Source organism: Ovis aries, chromosome 2 (assembly GCF_016772045.2).
Source record: "Ovis aries strain OAR_USU_Benz2616 breed Rambouillet chromosome 2, ARS-UI_Ramb_v3.0, whole genome shotgun sequence".
NCBI lineage: Eukaryota > Metazoa > Chordata > Mammalia > Artiodactyla > Bovidae > Ovis > Ovis aries.
This window is the reverse complement of record NC_056055.1, coordinates 102,180,698-102,204,691: the sequence shown is the minus strand read 5'-3', so window position 1 is coordinate 102,204,691 and position 23,994 is coordinate 102,180,698. Positions and strand designations below refer to the sequence as shown.

At 38.8% G+C, this 23,994-nt stretch overlaps 1 protein-coding gene across 1 annotated transcript in view; it reads right to left on the bottom strand.

Annotated features, from left to right (window-relative positions):
- Positions 1 to 478: 478 nt before the first annotated feature.
- ESCO2 (establishment of sister chromatid cohesion N-acetyltransferase 2) overlaps positions 479 to 23,994 on the bottom strand; it is a 29,044-nt gene continuing 5,528 nt past the window's right edge. The window contains exons 4-11 of the mRNA XM_004004434.5: positions 22,065 to 22,158; positions 18,965 to 19,022; positions 15,547 to 15,673; positions 14,288 to 14,419; positions 13,131 to 13,220; positions 12,311 to 12,454; positions 4,926 to 5,101; positions 479 to 1,776 (exon numbers count right to left, since the gene is read on the bottom strand). Of these exons, the coding sequence (XP_004004483.4) occupies positions 1,644 to 1,776; positions 4,926 to 5,101; positions 12,311 to 12,454; positions 13,131 to 13,220; positions 14,288 to 14,419; positions 15,547 to 15,673; positions 18,965 to 19,022; positions 22,065 to 22,158 (954 nt within the window). The 3' untranslated portion in view covers positions 479 to 1,643. The remainder of the gene's footprint in view (positions 1,777 to 4,925; positions 5,102 to 12,310; positions 12,455 to 13,130; positions 13,221 to 14,287; positions 14,420 to 15,546; positions 15,674 to 18,964; positions 19,023 to 22,064; positions 22,159 to 23,994) is intronic.

Here is a 23,994-nt window from a genome sequence, read left to right as displayed (position 1 = left end):
TCTAATCAAATAAAATCACTATTAAAGAAATAAAGTTGCAAGATTAGAAGGGAGAGCTCTCATGCATGCCCTATGAAGACAGCAGAGCCCAATAAGAAGTGGACTTTCTCACCTAGCAACAGCTCAGCCAATGAGACACGGTCACAACTCACCCAATGCTAAGTGCAGGACTGTTTACTGTTGCCCTCCCAACTTCCTCTTTCTCTCTTTTAAGAGTTTTCCCCATGTTTTTGCTGAGGGCTTGAACATGGTCAATATGGCTGCAGACCCTGAAGTGTAATTCTTTGCTGATGTTGAATAAACTCATTTTCGCTAGAAAGCTAAGTGGCAGTCTATATGTTTTAGGTCAACAGCTGCTAAAAGTATCTGTGCAGGTTGTTGTGTAGATATAATTTTTTTATAAAGAACATGTACTATTTTTACAACCACAAACTAAAATGAAAATCAGTACATTCAACTGAATAAGAGACTAGAAAAATAATACAGAAAAGAATTTTAATTGATTCATCATAACGGTATTCAGTGAAATAATGTTAATAAAGTTTTAAAATAAAATATTTCTGACAATTTTTAAACACAGCAGTACAGAAACTAGCATTAAAATGTTTGGAAAATTTATACACATTTCGACACTTTCACAGTCTTTTTAGAAACCAAGCTTTAAAATTTTAGAACTATTAACTTAAAGGCAAATAAAAGAGTGTAGAGGAACAGATTCTACAGTTACAACCTGGACACTACTTCCCTAGAGTCTTACTGCCAGAATGAAGCTAGATGACTTTATAATAATAAAAAAAAGCTGAATAATTCTTTGTTTTTCAAAGTAAGTATCCATGAATTATATTAGAAAAATGTATCCATATTTAGGTATATTTACATAAAGCCATCATATTCTGTGGCCCATCAGCCTAGACATATTTATTAACCTTGGTTCTGTTAAATTTTAAATGTTAGATTTAAAATCTAACCATATGAATCATCTAATCCAACCGGGTATCCATTTTGTTAGACACCAATCACCAATAATAAGTTCACTAAAGAAAAGTAGCACAAACACCAAAAATTAATGAAATGACAATAGTGCAATTATAAAGTTTAATTTTAATTATTTCTGAAGTGTGCTTTCTGAATAATGATTTTTAAAATGAAAAAATATTTAGCTATAAATTCTGTTCTATACAAAAGAACATGGAAATCTTATTCCTTACATCTTTCCCTGGTACAAATTGGGAATTCAGAATACTTTAACTATACTCAAACTGAGTTGCTACAGCCAAGAACCTATAAAATGAGAATTCTGTGTATGAAGTCAGGAGTTATTTTTTAAAAATGGGGATGGAAATTTGTCTATCTTTAAACTTTCTGATCAGGCATGAAGTAATTCTGGCCTCAAAGTGTACTTTATAAATAACTGGTCAAATTTCTGTGAAAAACCAATGTTCTTACACAGAAGAGAAATAATTTTCCAGCTATAGCTCCAAAGTTTCATAATTAAGGATTCAGAGTCCTAGTCAGTATACATTAAAGATTTTTCCTTTCTTTGTATCCCTGGATACTTGCTATTTGTTAAATAGTTTGTAATTTATGATAATAGGCTGTCAGAACTCATTCACACAGTAATTGTTCCATAGTTGAAACTGGTTTCAACTATTAAAATTGTATACAAGGAAATTAGGTGTGTTGCAGTACTTGGTTGCAAATAACTTGCCATCTGGTGTTGGGTCAGAAAATGCTATTTCATTAGTGCTGAGAAAACAGCCAAACATGAAGCAATTCCTAAAAAGAGAGGAAAAGACAATTTAACAATGGAACCATCTTTAAATTTTGATTAAACATGAGCACATATTTTAAAGCAATCTAGTTAAAAAGACTTCAATCTCTTTGTATTTCAGTCACTAAGTCGTGTCTAACTTCTTTGCGACCCCGTGGACTATAGCCCTCCACGGTCCTCTGTCCATGGGATTTCCCAGGCAATCCTGGAGTGGACTCACATTTCCTACTTGAGGGGATCTTCCTGACCCAGGTATCAAACTCCTGTCTCCTGCATCGGCAGGAATGAGTTTTTAAAAAAAACAAAACAAAAACCCACTGAGTCACCTGGGAAGCCCCTCAATCCTTTTAAATATTTTTAAATATTTAAAATCATTTTATTAAATGGTAAAATGACTCAATGTCTTATATTTTAGGGGGTGGAAGTTTAATGGTATCATTTCACAGGTGAGAAAACTAAGGCCCATAAAAAGTTCTGCTAAGAGGCAAAGAGAACCATATAAACCATCCAGCTGACTCTAGGTGATCCATGGTAATAAGAAGCCACTGATATGAAATAGTATTGCTAATTAAAAGCCACTGCTGCTGCTGCTGCTAAGTCGCTGCAGTCGTGTCTGACTCTGTGCGACCCTGTTAGATGGCAGCCCACCAGGCTCCCCCATCCCTGGGATTCTCTAGGCAAGAATACTGGAGTGGGTTGCCATTTCTTTCCCCGATGCATGAAAGTGGAAAGTCAAAGTGAAGTCGCTCAGTCGTGTCCAACTCTTAGCGACCCCATGGACTACAGCCTACCAGACTCCTCCGTCCATGGGATTTTCCAGGCAAGAGTACTGGAGTGGGGTGCCATTGCCTTCTCCAATTAAAAGCCACAGATAATTACAAAAAAAAACCCAACACACCAACAATTTTAACCAATAACTATCTTCTTTTTAACTACATCACACATTCAGAGCTTTAAGAAGGCAAAACCTAATTTTGCCTTTTGACTACATTTTGACTGCATGTTGACTACAACTCTCCTTGATCCAGCTCAACTGGGATTAAAAGCAATAAACTGAAATAGCTGAAAGAATTCAACAAAACTGAGGGGTATTCTATGAACTAACTGGTCTTAGTCTTCAAATGCGTCTAAGTCCTAAAAGACAAAGAAAGGCTAAATAACTTACAGGTTAAGGAAGATGAAGACTAAAGAGATTATGACTAAAAGCAATATGTAATCCTGAAGAGGAAAAAAAAAAAAAAAGCTATGAAGGGCATTTGAGACAAATAACAAAACTGAAATATGGACTATACATTAGATATTAAATATCCCAAATTTGGTAACTGAGCTGTTCTTATGTAAGAGAATATACTTGAACATACTGAAGTACTAAGGGGGTAAAGAGGCATATTATATGTAACTTACTTTAAAATAATTCAGGAAGAAAATAAAAAAGAATCTGGACAAAGATACTGAGGGTGTTCTTTTTACTATTCTTCCTATTTTTCATATGTGAAATTACTTCAAAATAAAAAACTGGATTCAATGAGAAGTTAAGATATCAGCTTCAAGTATACTTACTATATAATTGAATAGAAGCGTATTGCTATATATACTAGACTCCAAAGCAAAATATTGATTAAGCAGTTCTCTGTGTCTTCATGAACGATGGTATGAGCTAGAGAAAGAGTATTATTAGATCTGTGGCTCTGAGTCCTAACTCTCCTTTTACTATCTCCATCACTGTAACCTGTACTAATAATCCTATCTGAGCCTCAGCTGCTTCTGATGCAAAACAATTAGGAATAATACTGTTCACTTGCGAGGATTTAAAACATACATTGCCTGCAGAGAAAGATGATTAGGCTCCTCATATACAGGAAAGCTGCCAATTATGTTACCTGTATCTCCAACCCAAGAGTGTGAGAAGATATGTTCTCAAATGATTGTTTTATATTTCTCCTTTACAACTTTATTTTTATCACTGCTTACAATCTATTGCCTTAGTATTCAAAGTATTACCTACTTTGTTAGAAATGCAGCATCTCAGGCCCACCCCAATCTACTGAATCACACCTGCGTTTGAGCAAGATCTCCAGGTTGTTCACAGGCACTTTCACATTTGAGAAGCACCGGACTACTGCCTGGAAGAACCAGGTTAAATACTGGTATTCTCCATGGCCTTCCCTGGTGGCTCAGATGGTAGTGTTCCTGCAGTGCAGGAGACCTGGGTTCAATCCCTGGGTTGGGAAGATCCCCTGGAGAAGGGAATGGCTAACCCAGTCGAGTATTCTTGCCTGGAGAATCCCATGGACAGAGGAGTCTGGTGGGCTCCATGGGGTCGCTAAGAGTCGGACAAAGCTGAGTGGCATGCACATGCACGCACGCGCACACGCACGCACACACACACACACACACACACACTCACTCTCTCTCTCTCTCTCTCTCTACACACACACACTTTCTCTCTCTCCCCCCATACCAAATCTATGTATCTCAATAAAAAATAAAGAAAATGGAGGTTATTTCACAATTAACTACAAACAAAAATCTTCACAGACACCAACTTTTCTCACTGCTCCCCTTTTAAGGTATGTGTGGGTGAGAGTTCTCTTATATATGTTAGATATACTAGACTTTTACTCATTAGATAAATGATTTGTAAATAACTATTCTCTGGGTTGTCTTGCTAATTCACTTTTACATTTAGTTACATTTGTGTTATACTAAGTCTCTATTAATCATCTAGTCACACATCAATAAACATACAATTTCTACAATTCTTTTTTAAATCTCTCTTTTGTTTTTATAGGTTATATTTATTTAAATTAATTTTACATTTGTTGAATCTAATAAAAAGTTGGACTTGTATTTTCCATTTGTTTGCCTTCTTTTTCATTTCCTAGCAATTTATCTTTATCTTATTAATGTGTTGGTCTATAACAAAATACCGTCTTTGACTACAGGTAGTTTGAAAAGCACTGGTCTAGAATATTTCACACTTGGAATACTGTGTGCAAAATTGAGTACACCTAGTAGTTTTTTTTCTTTTCCGTGTCAGCACTGCCTCAGCCTGACTTTGGTAGTATTTACAGACCAACATCATTCCCTCTGGCTCATGAGCCAGGAAAGCTTCTGGAGAGCTAACTTGGGTCTAAGCACTTTTACTTCTTACCTGAGCGTGTCCACCAGGCGTCGCGCAATGCGCTTTCTTCTTTTCAGTCTGAAGACCCAGATTCTACTTATCCCACACACTGCAGGTTCCGGTACATCTGAACATTGCCAAGCCCTCTGACATTCTTTAGAGCTTGGGGTTTCTGGGCCAGTTGGTTCAGACATGACACGGAAGGCCTGCAGTGATGTACAGAGGCATTAGACATAATGGTACAGCTGAGTTCACATTTCTTTTTAAACAAAACTTAAGTATGTAAAATAAATCTTATTCCACCTTCACAAAAATGTTTAAGTTCTTTGCTATTTCTTGAATTCTTGCCCAATTATATTCACTTAATGCAGAAAAATGATAGTGGTGTTGAGATATTCCCACATACTAGTATTATACCAATGTGAAACTTCCTTTTATTGATTTAAAAAAATAATAAAATTCAGACTCTTAATAAAGCACATAAGCTTCTCCCATTCTTTGCATCCTAAAGTGTATATATGATATCCCCCCAAAATTAATAACACTAAAGGTTTTTGCATACAAACTATGAAATTGGTATTTTAAGTGTTTTTAATCCTTATTTTGAAACAATCGTAGATTCAGAGGGAGTTGACAAATGGCACAGACAGGACGCGTATCCTTCACCCTACTTCCCCCAGTGGTTACATCTTCCATAATCGTAGTACGATATCAAAACTGAGAAATTCACATGGGAACAATGTGGGTGGGACAGCTCTGTGACAATCCATTGCATCTGAATATCGATTTCACCGTCACTGCAACCAAAGTACAAAGCTGCTGCGTCATCACGGAGCTCTTCCTCTTGCTGCCTCTCTACGACCACGCCCATTTTCTCCCTCCACCACTAAGCTGTGCAGCCACAATCTGTCCTCTGTCTCTAAAACTCTGCTATTTTGCTGCTGCTACGTCGCTTCAGTTGTGTCCGACTCTGTGCGACCCCATAGATGGCAGCCCACCAGGCTCCCCCATCCCTGGGATTCTCCAGGCAAGAACACTGGAGTGGGTTGCCATTTCCTTCTCCAGTGCATGAAAGTGAAAAGTGAAAGTGAAGTCACTGAATCGTGTCCAACTCTCAGTGACCCCATGGACTGCAGCCTACCAGGCTCCTCTGTCCATGGGATTTTCCAGGCAAGAGTATTGGAATGGGGTGCCGCTGCCTTCTCCTCTGATATTTTGAGGATATCATGTAAATGGATTCATACAGCACGTGACCTTTTGAGAATGGATCTTTTTCACTCAGCAATATGCTCTTGATAACCTGTCCAAGTTGTGGCATGTATCAACAGTTTGTTCCTTTTCATTGCCAAGTAATATTCCACTGTATGGATATACCAGTGTGTCTAATCACTCACTTACCGAAGGACACTTTAGTTGTTTCCAGCTATTGGCTATTACAAATAAAGCTGCTATAAACATTCAGCTATGGCTTTTTGTGTAGACATAAGTTTTCATTTCTGGAATAAATGTCCAGGACTATGATTGCTGAGTCATATGGTAAATGCCATTTCCTTCTCCAATGCATGAAAGTGAAAAGTGAAAGTGAAGTCACTCAGTCGTGTCTGACTCTTAGCGACCCCATGGACTGCAGCCTACCGGGCTCCTCTGCCCATGGGATTTAGTTTAGCCTAGCTTACCTTAAATATGCCAAGAGTGCTTACATTAGACTACAGTTTGGCAAAATCATCGAACACAAAGCCTAATTTATAATAAAGTGCTGGAACTTCCCTGGTGGTCCACTGCCTGAGACTCTGAGCTCCCAATGTAGGGCGCCTGGGCTGGATCCCTGGTCAGGGAACTAGATCCCAGATGCTACAACTCTCAGCTGTAGCATCAACTGTACAACTCTCACATCATGCACTAAAGATCCCTCATGTGACAACTAAGAGCTGGCACAGCCAAATAAATATCAAATTGATAATTTAAAAAAAGGAAAAAAAAGCGCTGAATATCTCACGTAATTTACTGGATACTGTACTAGAAATGAAACACAAAATGGCTGTAGGCAGAGAACAGTTGTTAAGTATACTGTTTGTTTACCCTTGTGATCGCCTAGTTGACTAGAGCTGCCATTCTCTGCTGCTGCCCAGCATCACAAAAGTGCATACGGCTAGCCCTGGAAAATATGAAAACTTGAAGTTTCTGCTGAATGTCTATGGTTTTCACACCACTGCAGAACTGAAAAGTTGTAAATCAGAGACAATCTGTATTGCCCATTATCACTACATAAACAGTGCACTTCAGAGCAAAGAAAGAAAAGGGCCAAATTGATTACTTTTACAGACCATAATACAAACCAACTGCTTTTCTTTCTCCACTCATATATATGTATGAGATGAAAAGCAGAAAAAAGCAAAAAAGGAAAATAAGAAAGAGAAAGATGGTAGAAATGAAGGGGGAACAGGGAAAAGGGAGGCATCTATAAAAATGAGTAAGACCAATTTATGCTAGCATCATTTCAAGATGTCTTAAAACAAGTATGTATTTTTAAAAGTAAAGGAACATAAGTGTGGGATATTATAGTCAGGTTAAAAAAACACATTTGAGCTATAATTCTCTCTAGCTTAAGACTATCCTGTAAGCTGCTTGAAGGGCAAAAACTATTCTCTCTATTTGAGAACAAGGGTTGGCAAACTTTTTCTGTTTGGGACCAAACTGTAAATGCTTTAGGCTCTTTGGCCCATGTGGTCTCTGTTGCACCTACTCAACCCTGCCACTGTTGCACAAAAGCAACCATAGATAATATGAAGAGGAATGAGCATGGCTCTGGGGCAATAAAACTTTATTTACAAAAAAGAGGAAGGCCACACTTAGACCATGGGTTATTATTTGTTAACTCCTCTGCCAGAACACTGCTAATTAGTGTCCAAAGTAGATTCTAATTATGGGACAAGTAACAACTTTCTACTTTCCTGTTGATGGGTGGGGCTGTGTTCCCTCCCTGTTGTTTGACCTGACCCCAAACTATGGTGGAGGTAAGGAAGATAATGGCGACCTCCTTCAAAAGGTCCTAGGTAAGCACTGCTGCACTCAGTGCCCCCAACTCTGCAGGAGACCACCACCAACCCAGCCTCTGCCGGAGACTCCTGGACACTTATAGGCAAGTCTGGGTCAGTCTCTTACGGGGTCACTGCTCCTTTCCCTTGGATCCCGGTGCACACAAGGTTTTGTGCAAACAAGTTTGTTTGCCCAGTCCTGTTTAAGTTCTGTAATCAAATCCCACTGGTCTCCAAAGTCAAAATCCCTGGGGCTTCTCATTCCCTTTGCTAGATCCCCAGTTTGGGCAATCTGTTGTGGGTCCTAGAACTTAACAGTGCGAGAATTTCTTTGGTGTAATGGTTCTGCAGTGTGTGGGGCGTCTGCTCAGTGGCTCTCTGGTGGGGTTAATGGTGACCTCCTCCAAGAGGGCTTACGCCACAGGCTGTGTGACCCAGGTCTGCTGCATGCAGAGGCCCTGCCACTGTGGCAAGCCACTGCTGGCCCGCACCTCCACAGCAGACACAAACACTCTTAAGGGGCAGGTCTGGCTCAGTCTCTGTGGGGTCTCTGGATCCTGGTGCGCACAAGGTTTTGTTCGAGCCTTTCAAGGGTCTCTGGTGAGTATGGAGTTTGCTTCTAAACACGATTTCACCCCTTCTACCATCTTGCTGGGGCTTTTCGTTTGCCCTTGGACACGGGGTATCCTTTTTTGGTGGGATACAACCAAAAAATGTTGATGCTTGTTCAGCAGCGAGTTGTAATTTTGGAGTTCTCGCGGAGATGAGTGCACGTCCTTCTATTTTCCCATCTTTACTAAGCATGGCCCCACCCATCAGAACAAGACCCAGTTTGCCCCACTGTCAGTTTCTCCCATCAGGAAGCTTCCAAAAGTCTCTTATCCTTATCCATCAGAGAGCAAGCACCCAGAATGAAAACCATAATCACAGAAAACTAATCAAACTGATCACATGGACCACAGCTTTATCTAACTCAATGAAATTATGAGCTATGCTGTGTAGGGCCACCCAAGATGGACAGGCCATAATGGAGGGTCCTGACAAAATGTGGTCCACTGGAGAAGGGAATGGCAAACCACTTCAGTATTCTTGCCTTGAGAACCCCAAGAACAGTATTAAAAGGCAAAAAGATATGACACTGAAAGATATGATACTGAACTTCCCAGGTCGTCAGGTGCCCAATATGCTACTGGAGATCAGTGGAGAAATAAGTCCAGAAAGAATGAAGGGATGGAGCCAAAGCAAAAACACCACCCAGTTGTGAATGGGACTGGTGATGGAAGCAGGGTTCGATGCTGTAAAGAGCAATATTGCATAGGAACCTGGAATGTTAGGTCCATGAATCAAGATAAATTGGAAGTGGTCAAACAGGAGATGGCAAGAGTGAACATCAACATTTTAGGAATCAGTGAACTAAAATGGACTGGAATGGGAGAATTTAATTCAGATGACCATTATATCTACTACTGTGGGCAAGAATCCTTTAGAAGAAATGGAGCAGCCCTCATAGCCAACAAAAGAGTCTGAAATGCAGTATTTGGGTACAATCTCAAAACAGAATGAACTCTATTCGTTTCTGAGGCAAACCATTCAATATCACAGTAATCCAAGCCTATGCCCCAACCAGTAATGCTGAAGAAGCTGTAGTTGAACAGTTCTATGAAGACCTACAAGGCCTTCTAGAACTAACACCCCAAAAAGATGTCCTTTTCATCACAGGGGACTGGAATGCAAAAGTAGAAAGTCAAGAGATACCCAGGGTAACAGGCAAAAATTTGGCCTTGGAGTACAAAACGAAGCAGGGCAAAGGCTAACAGAGTTTTGCCAAAAGAACGCACTGGTCATAGCAAACACCCTGTTGCAACAACACAAGAGAAGATTCTACACATGGACATCACCAGATGGCCAACATCGAAATCAGATTGATTATATTCTTTGCAGCCAAAGATGGAGAAGCTCTATAAAGTCAGCAAAAAGACGGCGGGGAGCTGACTGTGGCTCAGATCATGCGCTCCTTATTGCCAAATTCAGACTTATATTGAAAAAAGTAGGGAAAACCACTAGACCATTTAGGTATGACCTAAATCAAATCCTATACGATTATACAGTGGAAGTGACAAATAAGACTCAAGGGATTACGTCTGAAAGACAGAGTGCCTGAAGAGCTATGGACAGAGGTTTGTAACATGGTATAGGAGGCAGGGATCAAGACCATCTCCAAGAAAAAGAAATGCAAAAAGAGAAAACAGTTGTCTGAGGAGGCTTTACAAATAGCTGAAAAAAGAAGAGACACTAAAGGCAAAGGAGAAAAGGAAAGATATACCCATTTGAATGCAGAGAATAGCAAGGAGAGATAAACCCTTCCTCAGTGATCAATGTAAAGAAATAGAGGAAAACAATAGAATGGGAAAGACTAGAGATCTCTTCAAGAAAATTAGAAATACCAAGGGAACATTGCATGCAAAAATGGGCACAATAAAGGACAGAAATGGTATGGACCTAACAGAAGCAGAAGATATTAAGAGGTGGCAAGAATACACAGAACTATTAAGATCTCATGACCCCCAGATAACCACGATGGTGTGATCACTCACCTAAAGCCAGACATCCTGGAATGCAAAGTCACGTGGGCCTTAGGAAGCTTCACTATGAACAAAGCTAGTGGAGATGGAATCCCAGGTGAGCTATTTCAAATTCTAAAAGATGATGCTGTTGAAGTGCTGCACTCAATATGCCAGAAAATTTGGGAAACTCAGCAGTGGCCACAGGACTGGAAAAGGTCAGTTTTCATTCCAATCCCAAAGAAAGGCAATGCCAGAGAATGTTCAAACTACCACACAATTGCACTCATCTCACACACTAGCAAATGCTCAAAATTCTTTAAGCCAGGCTTCAATAGTACATGAACCATGTATTATTTTCCAGATGTTCAAGCTGGATTCAGAAAAGGCAGAGGAACCAGAGATCAAATTGCCAACATCCACTGGATCACAGAAAAAGCAATAGTTTGAGAAAAACATCTACTTCTGCTTTATTGACTATGCCAAAGCTTTTGACTGTGTGATCACAACAAATTGTGGAAAATTCTTCAAGAGATGGGAATACCAGACCACCTAACCTGTTCCTGAGAAATCGGTATGCAGGTCAAGATGCAACAGTTAGAACCAGACATGGAACAACAGACTGGTTCCAAACTGGGAAAGGAGTATGTCAAGGCTGTATATTGTCACCCTGCTTATTTAACTTCTATGTAGAGTACATCATGCAAAATGCTGGGCTAGATGAAGCACAAGCTGGAATCAAGATTGCCGGGAGAAATATCAATAACCTCAGATATACAGATGACAACACTCTTATGGCAGAAAGCGAAGAAGAACTAAAGAGCCTTGTGATGAAAGTGAAAGAGGAGAATGGAAAAGCTGGATTTAAACTTTACATTCAAAACATGAAGATCATGGCATCCGGTCCCATCACGTCATGGCAAATAGATAGGGAAACAATGGAAAACAGTGATAGACTGTTTTCTGGGGTTCCAAAAATCACTGCAGACAGTGACTGCAGCCATGAAATTAAAAGACACTTGCTCCTTGGAAGAAAAGCTATGACAAACCTAGACAGCATATTAAAAAGCAGAGACATTACTTTGCCAACAACGGTCTGTCTAGTCAAAGCTATGGTCTTTCCAGTAGTCATGTATGGATGTGAGAGTTGGACTGTATAGAAAGCTGAGCGCCAAAGAATTGATGCTTTTGCACTGTGCTGGAGAAGACTCTTGAGAGTCCCTTAGACTACAAGGAGAGCAAACCATTTAATCCCAAAGGAAATCAGTCCTGAATATTCACCGGAAGGACTGATGTTGAAGCTGAAACTCCAATACTTTGGTCACCTGATGGAAAAGACCCTGATGCTAGGAAAGACTGAAGGCAGGAGAAAGGGATGACAGAGGATGAGATGGTTGTATAGCATCACCGACTCAAGGGACATGAATTTGAGCAAGCTCTGGGAGTTGGTGATAGGCAGGGAAGCCAGTCCAAGGGGTCACAAAAAGTTGGACATGACTGAGCGACTGAACAACCATTTTGCCAAATATATTAACCTGCACTAAGCCACATGTTCAATAACTGAGCTTGTTTAAAATACTATACTTTATAGTCTAAGTATATAAAAGACTATATGAGCTTAAGACTGACTAATCCTGCTTATATAAGGCAAAATATCAGACATAATAGAAATAAATGACTTCAATTATCTAGATGGTCAAGGATATTTTAGAAGGAAAAAGATCATTAATGGTAGCCTTCTTAAATGCTTGAGACTTCTCCCAACTACTTCACTTTGCTCAAAAGTTACTCCAGTAATTTGTAAGATAGCATACCATACCTGTTTGATGGGCTCTGCAATTAAACACCCAACTACTTTCTTTTCATCAGAGATAAACAGCAAGGTTTTGGTTTTGTTTGGATATTTGGGAACAACTTGCTGGAAGCCCAATTCATTATCAACAAGTTCCTGGACATCTTCAACCTAACGATGTCAAAAACCAAAAGAGATGAATTTGTTTTTAAAAATATAACAGAATATATATATATATATAAAAGTATGCTTATCAGTTTAACCTCTTTTGTCTCTATTTCTTAAATTTTCACAACCCCCAAATTATTCCACTACTGAGGCATGTTTCTGCCACTTCGGAAACAGGGTTTTAAGAAACTATTTTAAACATCACTTTCACCACCCTTGAGTGGAACAGGGAGTAAGGAAGATTCTGTTTCAGCTTTATCCCTTGTCTACTGGGGTGAACCATCCAGCCCAAGAAACAAAGGCAATACCAACCTAAGAATTAGACCTTGGAGCTGTTAATTTCTCAACCTTATAAAGTTTAGTTTATTTTTCACAAATGGAAGATGTAGGCAAGCAATACAGTATGGACTCAATCTATTTTCTTTAATCTCTTCTTGATACACCTTTACTTGTTTTGTAATTTGTAAGTTTAATTCTGTATGAACTACTTTGAAAGTCATCCTAACACCTGTACCAATGTACAGTGATTATCTATAAGCAAAGGTGTTTTATATAATACTTCAATATAGGTCGATTTTTTGGTGGAGAATGGGGAGAGCAGAAGGAAAACAAAGACTGAAAAGCTAATATTGTAAAGCAACTATACTTCAATTAAAAAAGAAAAACTAACGTTTCATACCTTTCTGATAGCATAACTCGGGTCACGCGGCAGGACCAACACAATTTTCCCATCCCAAAACTCTGCTACAACACGTTCTTTTTTCCAGCCCTGCCAAAGCGGGAGAAAAAAATCACATTTTGATTTAAAGCAGAAAAAAAATTAAATGTGGTCTGGAGAAGACAAAAAAGATGAACAAATGAGAGAAATAAAAAAGATAAAATTCGACTACATGAATGTGGTAAGAGAAATAAAAGATGACTGAAACAAAGCTCCTGTCCTCAAGGGGCTGATATACTGTTAGGAGACACGTAAATAATCTATTATAAAAGAAAGTGAAAGTTGCTCAGTCATGTCCAACTCTTTGAGACCCCACAGTCCATGGAATTCTCTAGGCCAGAATAATAGAGTGGGTAGCCTTTCCTTTCTCCAGGGGATCTTCCCAATCCAGGGATCCAACCCAGGTGTCCCGCATTGCAGGCAGATTCTTTACCAGCTGAGCCACAAGGGAAGCCCATTATAAAACAAAGCGAAGTCAAATAAGAGCCCCTTGTAGGGATACAGAGAAAAAAACCACGAATTAGCAGTGTGAAAGTGGGGGAGGGGCAGGATAAGAAAATTTTAATAAATCAGGCTAAAAATATTATGAAGGCATGAATTACAGCAATAAAAACATGAAAAACGGGCATGCATTTGAGTAGCAGGTATAATCATAAAGATAAGGCCAACAACATACTGTATATGGAGTAGGAAGGTATTTCATGAAGGTGCTTCATAAAGAGCAAAGAAATACCCTGGAGGAGTCAAAGAAAGCTGTTTTTCTAAGGTTATCTAGAAAGAAGAAACTGGAGTGAGAAAAGGGGAAACTCCTCAAGTCTTTGAGTTTTCTACCTTGACTTTTCAGCTCTGCTCCAAAAGCTAGAGGTAAGGATGCAGGGTGTTCATTCAACCAAGAACAGTAACTTCTCTTATATTAGCACATGAAGTTTGAAATGGCACATCTATTAAAACTAAAATACCATCAGTCTCAAATATTAAACACAAAACAAAATTACAGATGATAAAATATTTCTGGATATGTAAATCTTTCTATATTTAGGCAAAACGAATGTCTCTTTTAAAGCATTTTTACTTTTAGAACAAATGGAAACAAGCTTTTTTTTTTTTAAAATACTTACTGTATATTTGATTCCCTCCACAAATCGGTGGTGATGCTGTACATGCTGCAGTTCGTCCTCGGGGTTGGAAGCAGCGTAGATCATGCCACAGGACTTACACATGGTGGCTCCGAAATGTTTCTGACCTGCATCCTACAATTGGAAGAGGAAAAATAGCCAATCTAAACACATCACAGATAGCTCTACCTTTAGTTCATGTAAATTTGTCTATTCATTCAAATTTGTCCTTATTTTTCTTTTATGCTGGTATAGCTGAAACATAAATGAAAGTCTGGTTACTTTCTCTCTACCCATCAACAAAATAGAATGAAAAGAGCCTAACATTGCCATCACAATAAAAGTGAAATTGCCTCTTTGAAGGGACAGCAGAAAAAAAACACACCAAGATTCTTTAGCTTGACCCATAGTTCTAAGAAGGAATAAGAGGAAATCATAAATATTATAGCTAAGATGAAAAATGGAACATCCTTATTAAGCTCTTATATGAGAGGCCTAAAAAAGCCTTATTTCAAAGAAGCAGGGCAAAATTTCAGGACTTATATATTCATTAGATAGCATTTTTTCCTTAAATGGTTAGGAAAAATTAATTTTAATTAAATTTTAAATAAATTAACATATTAATAAAATTAAAATCAAATATTAAAATTCTTTTCCCCAAGAGTTGATAAAAATAAAGTATAATACATAGTAAAAGTTCAAGAAAAGCATAGATAAATTAATGAATATAGAGAATTCAGGGATATTCAATGTCAAGGCTTATTAATTCCTATTCTGTCTCATAAGGCATTGCTTAAGGCTACTGAAAACACCAAATTTTGAACTGTCTATATAGGTGTTTGCAAATTTTCTGCCAAGGGCCAGATAGTAAACATTTTAGGCTTTGCAGGCCACATATATTCTTCTCCTTTTCTTCCCAACCTTTTAAGAATATAAACGCCATTAGTTCAAAGGCCATGGTCCAACTTTGGCCAAACCCATATCTAATGCAGTGTAGCTCTTCTTGTTAAGTCTTTTATAGATTGACAATAATCTTCCTGATTCGGAGACAACTCATTCATCAGCATTCTACTAAACTGCCAGTACTTCCCAACACTATCTGTTCAAAAATATCCTTGACTAGCTGCCACAACAGCAAAGGTAGCAGTTACAAACTCAGAACATCTGTAACTCCTGATAACTAGGCTAAGACCACACATCAGACTTCAGGTTCTGTACGTGAGACCCATGTACAGGAGGAGCTTTGTTTTAAATTTACTCACAATGATGAGCTGGTCTTTTGTTTCTTTGTTTGAATCTCTGGTATTAGTACTCTTCTGTATGTTGATTTGTTTTAAGAAGTTAGTAGATGTGGTGGACCCCACAGAAGACTGTTCTTCAACTAGAGATCTTGAAATAGAAAGGTGGTAAGTGTTATTTAATAATTTTAACACGTTTGATAAATTATAATGAAAAGAAAACACATGTATATAACATTGCAATTTTTAGTGCTTTCTATCAATAACGACTTGAAGTAATAGGGCTAGAAACAATGAGAAGCCTGAGGCCCACTCAGACAGGATCAGTAGTCAACTCAAAGTAAAGTAACTAGGGAAGAATGATGGAAAGACTCAAAATTTCTGTCTTCTAACTCCAAGTTCAAAGGATTTCATCTATAATATCAGATGCATATGGGTTTCCTAGGTGGTTCAGAGGTAAAGAATCCACCTGCTAAGCAGGAGATGCAGGTTTGATCCCTGGGTCAGGAAGATACTCTGAAGAAGGAAATGGCAACCCACTCCAGTATTACCTGGGAAATCCCATGGACAGAGGAGCCTGGGGGCTACAGTTCATGGGGTCACAAAGCATCAGACATGACTTAGTGACTAAACAACAACAATAAATCAGATGCATATACATAGGATTTCTTCATAAGTTGATGTCACCTTTAAAAATTAATCTTTTCTTGCTTCTTAAATCTTAAGACAATATTTACCCATGTAGGCATAAAGAAATTCATGGAATGCCACAGCAAATAAGTAGACGCTAATACTGGATCTCACAGACCCACAGGAAGTCAGTCACCAGCAACCAGCATATTACAATCCAACAACTTTTTACTGGGGCATGAGGCAGTGAGTGAGCTAATACACACCTAAAGCAACACCCTGCTGCTGCTGCTAAATCGCTTCAGTCGTGTCCAACTCTGTGCGACCCCGTAGATGGCAGCCCACCAGGCTCCCCCGTCCCTGGGATTCTCCAGGCGAGAACGCTGGAGTGGGTTGCCATTTCCTTCTCCAGTGCATGAAAGTGAAATATGAAAGTGAAGTCGCTCAGTCATGTCCAACTCTTCACAACCCCATGGACTATAGCCTACCAGGCTACATGGGGTTTTCCTCCATCCATGGGATTTTCCAGGCAAGAGTACTGGAGCAGGGTGCCATTGCCTTCTCCGCACCCTTCTAGTCTCAAATTCTTAGACAAAAAAAAATTTAGCTGGATAGATGCTGAGGCAATCTTTTCCCTTTAGGAGACAATGCTGGGGCTGGCTTATAGAGGTTGCAAACTGGAGCCCATAGGCCAAATCCAGCTAACAGATATTTTGATTGGCTCACATAGAGTTTGGATTAGCTACGAATATTTTAAAATCTAGAGATTTCACTTAAAAATGTGTATTTCCAATATTGCAAGAGACATTGGAAGGTCATTAGACCTGTTCATCAAGGAATCTAAGAGTTGGAGCTACTGGCACAGGCTCTTTTAGATGGGGTGTGCTTCTCCGGTTGGCTGCAGTCTCTGTAGGCACCAAGTTTGTAACCCTTGCCTTACAATGAAGTGACCTTCTCCCAAAGATCAAAGAAATAGAAATCTCTAGAGTAGAGGCAAGGGGTTGGGGGAACAAGTACCCAAAGCAAGAAGTTCAAACAGAAACTCACATTGATAAATTAAAAAAAACGGGAAAAATACCCTATGTAATGCTTTATGCTAACCCAATCTGTCCTCTTATCATCTGACTAGAAAATAGCTTTTATAATGACTTGACAAACACATGGTGAGAAATATATTTCACATCATGACCAATAGATACACATACATAATGGGAAAAAAAGATTCACTAAATACACTTAGTATGTGAGAGATGTATTATTCTACTAAGAAAAAATGCTAGATGTGATGCCCTTAAATTTTTATCGATGTGAGAAACTATCGATACGAATGCCAATAGTATAAAAAACACTTGCCTAGGTCACTAACTCCTCTATACCTTATACAACCTTTGCTAAGTCACTCAGCGTTTCCCATCCTTGCATGCATTTTCACTTCCAGCCTAGCAATGTTAACACTTTATTATACACATTCTGTTTAAATGTCTGTCCTCTTCTAACCATGACTTCCTTGACAGCAGAGCCATGCTGTATTTATCTTCACATCTCTAAAATTCAGTGTAGTTCAATATCACACGGCATTCTATAAATGTTCACCCAATGTAAGAGTACAAACCCAGACAATCTGTGATCTACCTACAGTAAAAATCAGATTAAGCCACAGGAACCTGATGCTATCTGACTTCTGGGTCCTACCTAACGAGCAAATTTCAAATGACGCAACCAACAGTCTAGCGTCTCCCTATGCTAGGTTGGTTTGCACACTGTTGGCTAATTGTGAAAGGTTTTGATCCTCAATAAATAGAAGACAGATGAGAAAAGGGAAAGGTGAAAGAAATTAGGAATATGGTCTTAGAAGGGGAAAAACTACCCACCCGACCACATGGTGAGATGCCCTAAGAGCAGGAAAACTTTACTAGGAAGTACCTGCTCATTATCTTCAGATGTTTATCATCAAACAGAGAAAAAAGAAACAAAGCTGCTTACTGAGCAGCTCCCTAGACAAGGAAATGGCAACCCACTCCAGGATTCTAGCCTGGAGAATCCCATGGATAGAGGAGCCTGGTGGGCTATAGCCCATACGGTTGCAAAGAGTCGGACATGACTGAAGTGACTTAACGCACTGCCTAGCAAGATGTTCAAACTGTAAGAAACTTCGTTCTCAGAGCTTTTTGGTGTATACTCATAAGCACCCATGCCTCCCCCAGTTCCAGTTTTAGTTTTGAGCAGGATAGTGTGTAGCTTCAGCTGGAAATTATAACAGCATTGAGTTGCTGCAAGTTACTTATTCCTCTGGCCAGTCTCCTCATCTGTAAAATGGGGTAATAACAGTATTCACACCATGAGATGCCAAGTGCCCATTAAACATGAACTATTATCAGTATGTTATCACACAGAGGAGGCAATACAGCCTAATGGGCTTTGATTAAATATGGATTCTAGTCCTGGCTTTGTCATCTAAGAGCTGTGCAACTGTGGCTGAAATACAAAGTTTCCTCTGCTGAAAATGGTAATAACAATATCAAGCTTCTGGGTTGTTGTGGGGATAAGTGAAATAGTGAATATAAATTATTATGGGTCAGGTATTATACAAAAATTGAAGAAATTACTGTTATTCCAGCCCATAAAGGTCTTTTCCTGCTCTTAATTCAAGTTCTTATGAAGTTTCTATGAGAGGGTCTGATTTCACCTCCTATTCTAAATATTTCAATGGGGAAAAGAAAAATGCTCTCCAAATTAAATAGTATAAGAAAAAAAGAGAGACCCAATGGACTCATAATTAAACCTTGAACATTAAAGTAAGAGCAACCCTTACCTTTTTGTGTTGACTGAAGACATAGTGAAGATGGGATAGACAATGGACTCAGGAGAAACTGGTAGGGGAAAAAAGTGAACAATAATTTGTATCACAGAATAAACTTAAAGCTTTAAAGCATACGGTTTTAAAGATTAATAAAACAAAAATACAATATTTGATTTTAAGACTTAACAGTAATTAAGACAGTATGGTACTGACAAACAGATCAATGTAACAAAATAGAGCCCCAGAACACCCACCACCCATGCATGTATAGTCAACTGATTTTTAACCAAGAGGCATAAGTTAATTCAACAGCAAAAAGATAGCCATCAAATTATGCTGGAACAATTTGACATCCATATACAGAAAGATGACAACGCTCACATAAAAATTAACTCAAAATGGATCACAGATCTAAATGCAAAATGTAAAACTATAAAATTTCTAGAAGAAAATTCCACATGAACCTGGGTTTGATAATAAGTTTTTACATACATCACCAAAAGTACTCCAGTAGCAATGAGCACATCAAGTCCAGAACCTGGTTTCCAAATAATATTCCCCAACAGAAGGGACCATGGTTCCTTGGAAAAATGGCTGAGTCTAGGACTAGGTTTGCAAGAGGAGCCTATAGCCTTTGTAGTGCCAGAAAGTAATAAGGAAGTGCTCAAAAAGCAAAAAAAGGGGACATGTCAAAGAGAACTGACCCAATGGTCAAAGCTGGAACAATATGAACAACAGAATAAATCATGTACTATTAGACTTTAACCCCAAATATAAAATATTCATGAGTGCATACTGATGAATATTCAGGAGTCTATTTATTTACTTAAAAATTGAGTAAAAAATTGAGTAAATAAATTGAGTAAAAAAATTGAGTAAATAACTCTTCCTAACAGAAGGATTCCAAATAATATATGTGAAAATTTCCCCCTCCAGATGAAGCTTAATCCCCATCCCTCCCTGAAAGGGTAAGCTAGACTTAATGACTTACTTCCAAAGGACAGAGTTTGGCAAAGGAAAAAGGGTAACTTTTACAGTGGAGAAATTGGGCAAACCTGACCAACCAAGTGATAGAGTTTAAGTTAACATCATCTATAATGTCATGTGGACATCACACCCAAAGTGGTGAGAATGGCATTAACCTCAGTGGCATTCTTCCTCCAAACCTATAACCCTGGTCTAACGATGAGAAAAACATCAGACAAACCCAGGTGCAGGAACATCCTATAATATAACTGGCCAGTACTCCTCAAGAATGTCAAGGTCATGAAAACAAAGAAAAGACTGAGAAAATGTCACAGACAAGGGTAGACTATGGAGACCTGGCAACTAAATACAATGTGATCCCTAGGCTGGGACCTACAATAAAAAGGGGATGTTAATGAAAAAAATCAGTCAATTCCAGATACAGCCTAGAGCTTATTTAATAATATACTGGTGATTAGTTTCTTAGTTTTGACAAAAAGTATAATAGTTGTACAAGATGGTAACACCACCTTACCTGTCTCTGAGAAACCTGTATACAGGTCAAGAAGCAACAGTTAGAACAGGACATGGAACAAAGGGCTTGTTCAAAATTAGGAAAGGAGTATGACAAGGCTGTGTACTGTCACGCTACTTATTTAACTTCTATGCAGAGTACATCATGTAAAATGCTGGGTTGGATGAACCACAAGCTGGAATCAAGACTGCCAGGAGAAATATCAACAACCTCAGATATGCAGATAATACCACTCCAATGGTAGAAAGTGTAGAAGAACAAACGAGCCTCTTGATAAGGGTCAAAGAGGAGAGTGAAAAAGCTGGCTTTAACACTCAACATTAAAAAACTAAGATCACAGTATCTGGTCCCATCACCTCATGGCAAATAAAGGAGGAAAAAGTGGAAGCAGTGACATGTTATTTTCTTGGGCTCCAAAATCACTACAGATGATGACTGCAGCCATGAAATTAAAAGACATTTGCTCCTTGGAAGGAAAGCTATGACTAAACTAGACAGTGAATTAAAAAGCAGAGACATCACTTTGCGAACAAGAGTCTGTTTGGTTAAAAATATTGTTTTTCCAGTAGTCATATATGAATATGAGAGCTGGACCATAAAGAAGGCTGAGCAATGAAGAACTGATGCTTTCAAAGACTCTCAAGAGTCCCTATGACTGCAAAGGGATCAAGCCAGTCAATCCTAAAGTAAATCAACCCTGAATATTCATCAGAAGGACTGATGCTAAAGCTCCAATACTTTGGCCACCTGATGCAAAGAACAGACTCAATGGAAAATAAGACCCTGATGCTGGGAACGATTGAGGACAGGAGAAGGGGAGACACAGGATGAGATGGTTGGATGGCATCACTGACTCAATGGACATGAGTTTGAGCAAACTCCAGGAGACAGTGAAAGAAAGGGAAGCCTGGAGTGCTGCAGTCCATGGGGTCCCAAAAGAGTTGGACATGACTTAGTGACTGAACAACAGGGTAAATGGGGTAAGACAGGTACAACTTCTCTGTAAATCTAAAATTACTACAAAATGAAAAGCTTATTTAAAAAAAGAAGTGGGAATTCCCTGGTGGTCCAGTGGTTACGATTCAGTTCTTTCATTGCCATGGCCTAGGTTCATTCCCTGGGTCCAACCTCTTGAAAGATCTCTTCCCTAGATCACAATTAATCACTGAAAGACCCAGACAAAACCCAAGACTCCTGATGCCAAATCCAGTGCCCTCTTACGGCTTAGTGAATTCTGCTTACAATTGGGCTTTGATCACAGATATTTATTTTTTTCACTCCCTCCTATCATTTTGGCTAAACGCATAGGTATGATGAGAACACCTGGCTCTAGACAGCTTAAGTAACTGGGCCATATCTCACAGACCAAGTAATCAGAGTATTTTGTCTTAAGTTCTCACATAAGTTCTCCTTGTCTCCTCTTCAAACTGCACTGCACTGCTTACCATAGAAAACAGTGTTACCAAGAGCAACACAAACATACCAAGTCACGGATACTGAATTATTTTAAAAAGCCAAAATAGTACTGTATGTAATTTCATACTGACACATGTAATGAAGCATTATTACATGAAAAACACTCATTTTGAGAAGAAAAGTTCTCTTACTTACCTGTCTTGTTCTTACTGAAAGACTCCTCTGAAGGACAACTCTTATTTTCATCAGTTTTACATTCCCTTGAAGAAATGACTCCATCTGATGCATCCTGAAAATATTGAGTAAAATTAAAGAAACCTATAATTCTTAATCATTGCACATTTAGCCAATGAATCCCAAGAGATCCGTTTCTAAAACAAAATATGTGTTTTCATCATGAATTACATTTCATAATGACTTTAAATCCTCAATTTTCAGTCTAGTTTAAGGAAAATTTCCTCTATATTTACTAAATGTTATATTTTTAAAAGATAGAGTGTGCATATTTAAGTTTATAATTTGTCATCCTGTCAAAAATGTATTTTTCCTGATAAAGATGACAGAATGAAAACTGTAGAACATCCCGTCTACAAAAATAAATTGAACAAGAGAAAAATCAGTAAAAATGGCAGAAATTTCCCTACTGCTGCTAAGTCGTTTCAGTCGTGTCTGACTCTGTGCGACCCCATAGATGGCAGCCCTCTAGGCTCCCCCGTCCCTGGGATTCTCTAGGCAAGAACACTGGAGTGGGTTGCCATTGCCTTCTCCAATGCATGAAAAGTGAAAGGTGAAAGTGAAGTCGCTCAGTCGTGTCCGACCCTCAGCGACCCCATGGACTGCAGCCTACCAGGCTCCTCTGTCCATGGGATTTTCCAGGCAAGAGTACTGGAGTGGGGTGCCGTTGCCTTCTCCGAGAAATTTCCCTAGGAGTCGCCAAACTGAAAAGAACCAACCCTTTGTCACAAGCTTTAAATACAGGGAGCAAAGGAGAGGAAAACATCCTGGAGTAGTTGGAGAGGCTTCTAACTCCCACTTTTTGGATAGCAGCAGAGAGGTGGGAAAAACAAAGTAGAAAAACTTGTTACAAATTTCAGTAAACACTACTTATTTGATGAGACTTAAGAGAACATATAGCTTGGGGGAAAAGGAAAAAACTTTTGATTAAAGAACTCCTATTCAAAATCATAACTATCTCAGAAGAATGGGGGACAAGGCATCAGTTTGCTGTTTCTCAAGGCTCCACAGAGTTGGGAAAAGGTTATGCACTCTCTAATGAAAACAGGATTTACCCTTAGCTGTGCTGTGCTTGGTTACTCAGTCCTGTTGGACTCTTTGCAACCCCATGGACTGTAGGCTGCCAGGCTCCTCTGTTCTTGGGATTCTCCAGGCAGGAATACTGGAGTGGGTTGCCATGCTATCCTCCAGGGGATCTTCTCAACCCAGGGATCAAATCCATGTCTCTTATGTCTCCTGCACTAGCAGTCAGGTTCTTTACTGCTAGTGCCACATGGGAAGCCCCTAAAAACACTAACTATCAAATAAAAGTTAAGTTTCTCTGGACCACAGTCACAAAGGAACTTAAAGAGTTACCTCCATAATACCAAAACCATAATACCATAAAACCATATTACCAAAAAATGATTGTAGGTTTCATTAAGCCAAAAAAGGGAGGAAAATCCTATTTTCTACTCTGCCTTAAAATTCTTTATAATTATGATAGCATCTGGCTTCATAAAACCAATCCTCCAGACTGTAAACAAAATTTTGTTCCTATATGGCAGTAATCTCAGGGAATAAAGTATCAGGCTACCACCTGACAGGTCATTTCCTTCCACTAAATCAATGTATGGAAACATATCTAGATCAGACCAGTTTTGCTGCTAATTTTACTTACCTTGTAAATATTTAAGTTTGCAGTTCCCACTGTCAATGTTTTTTCCTGTCTATCAAGTATTGCCAAGTATATTGCTAAATGGAACATGTTCTTGCTTGCCTAAGCCATAAGAGCAATTCTACTAATTCTTTATATTGTTTCTGACAAAAAAACCACAACTATTTCTTGATAGGGGTTTTGGTTACATGGTATGTGAGTTTATCAAAATTCAGACAATATATCTGCACAATT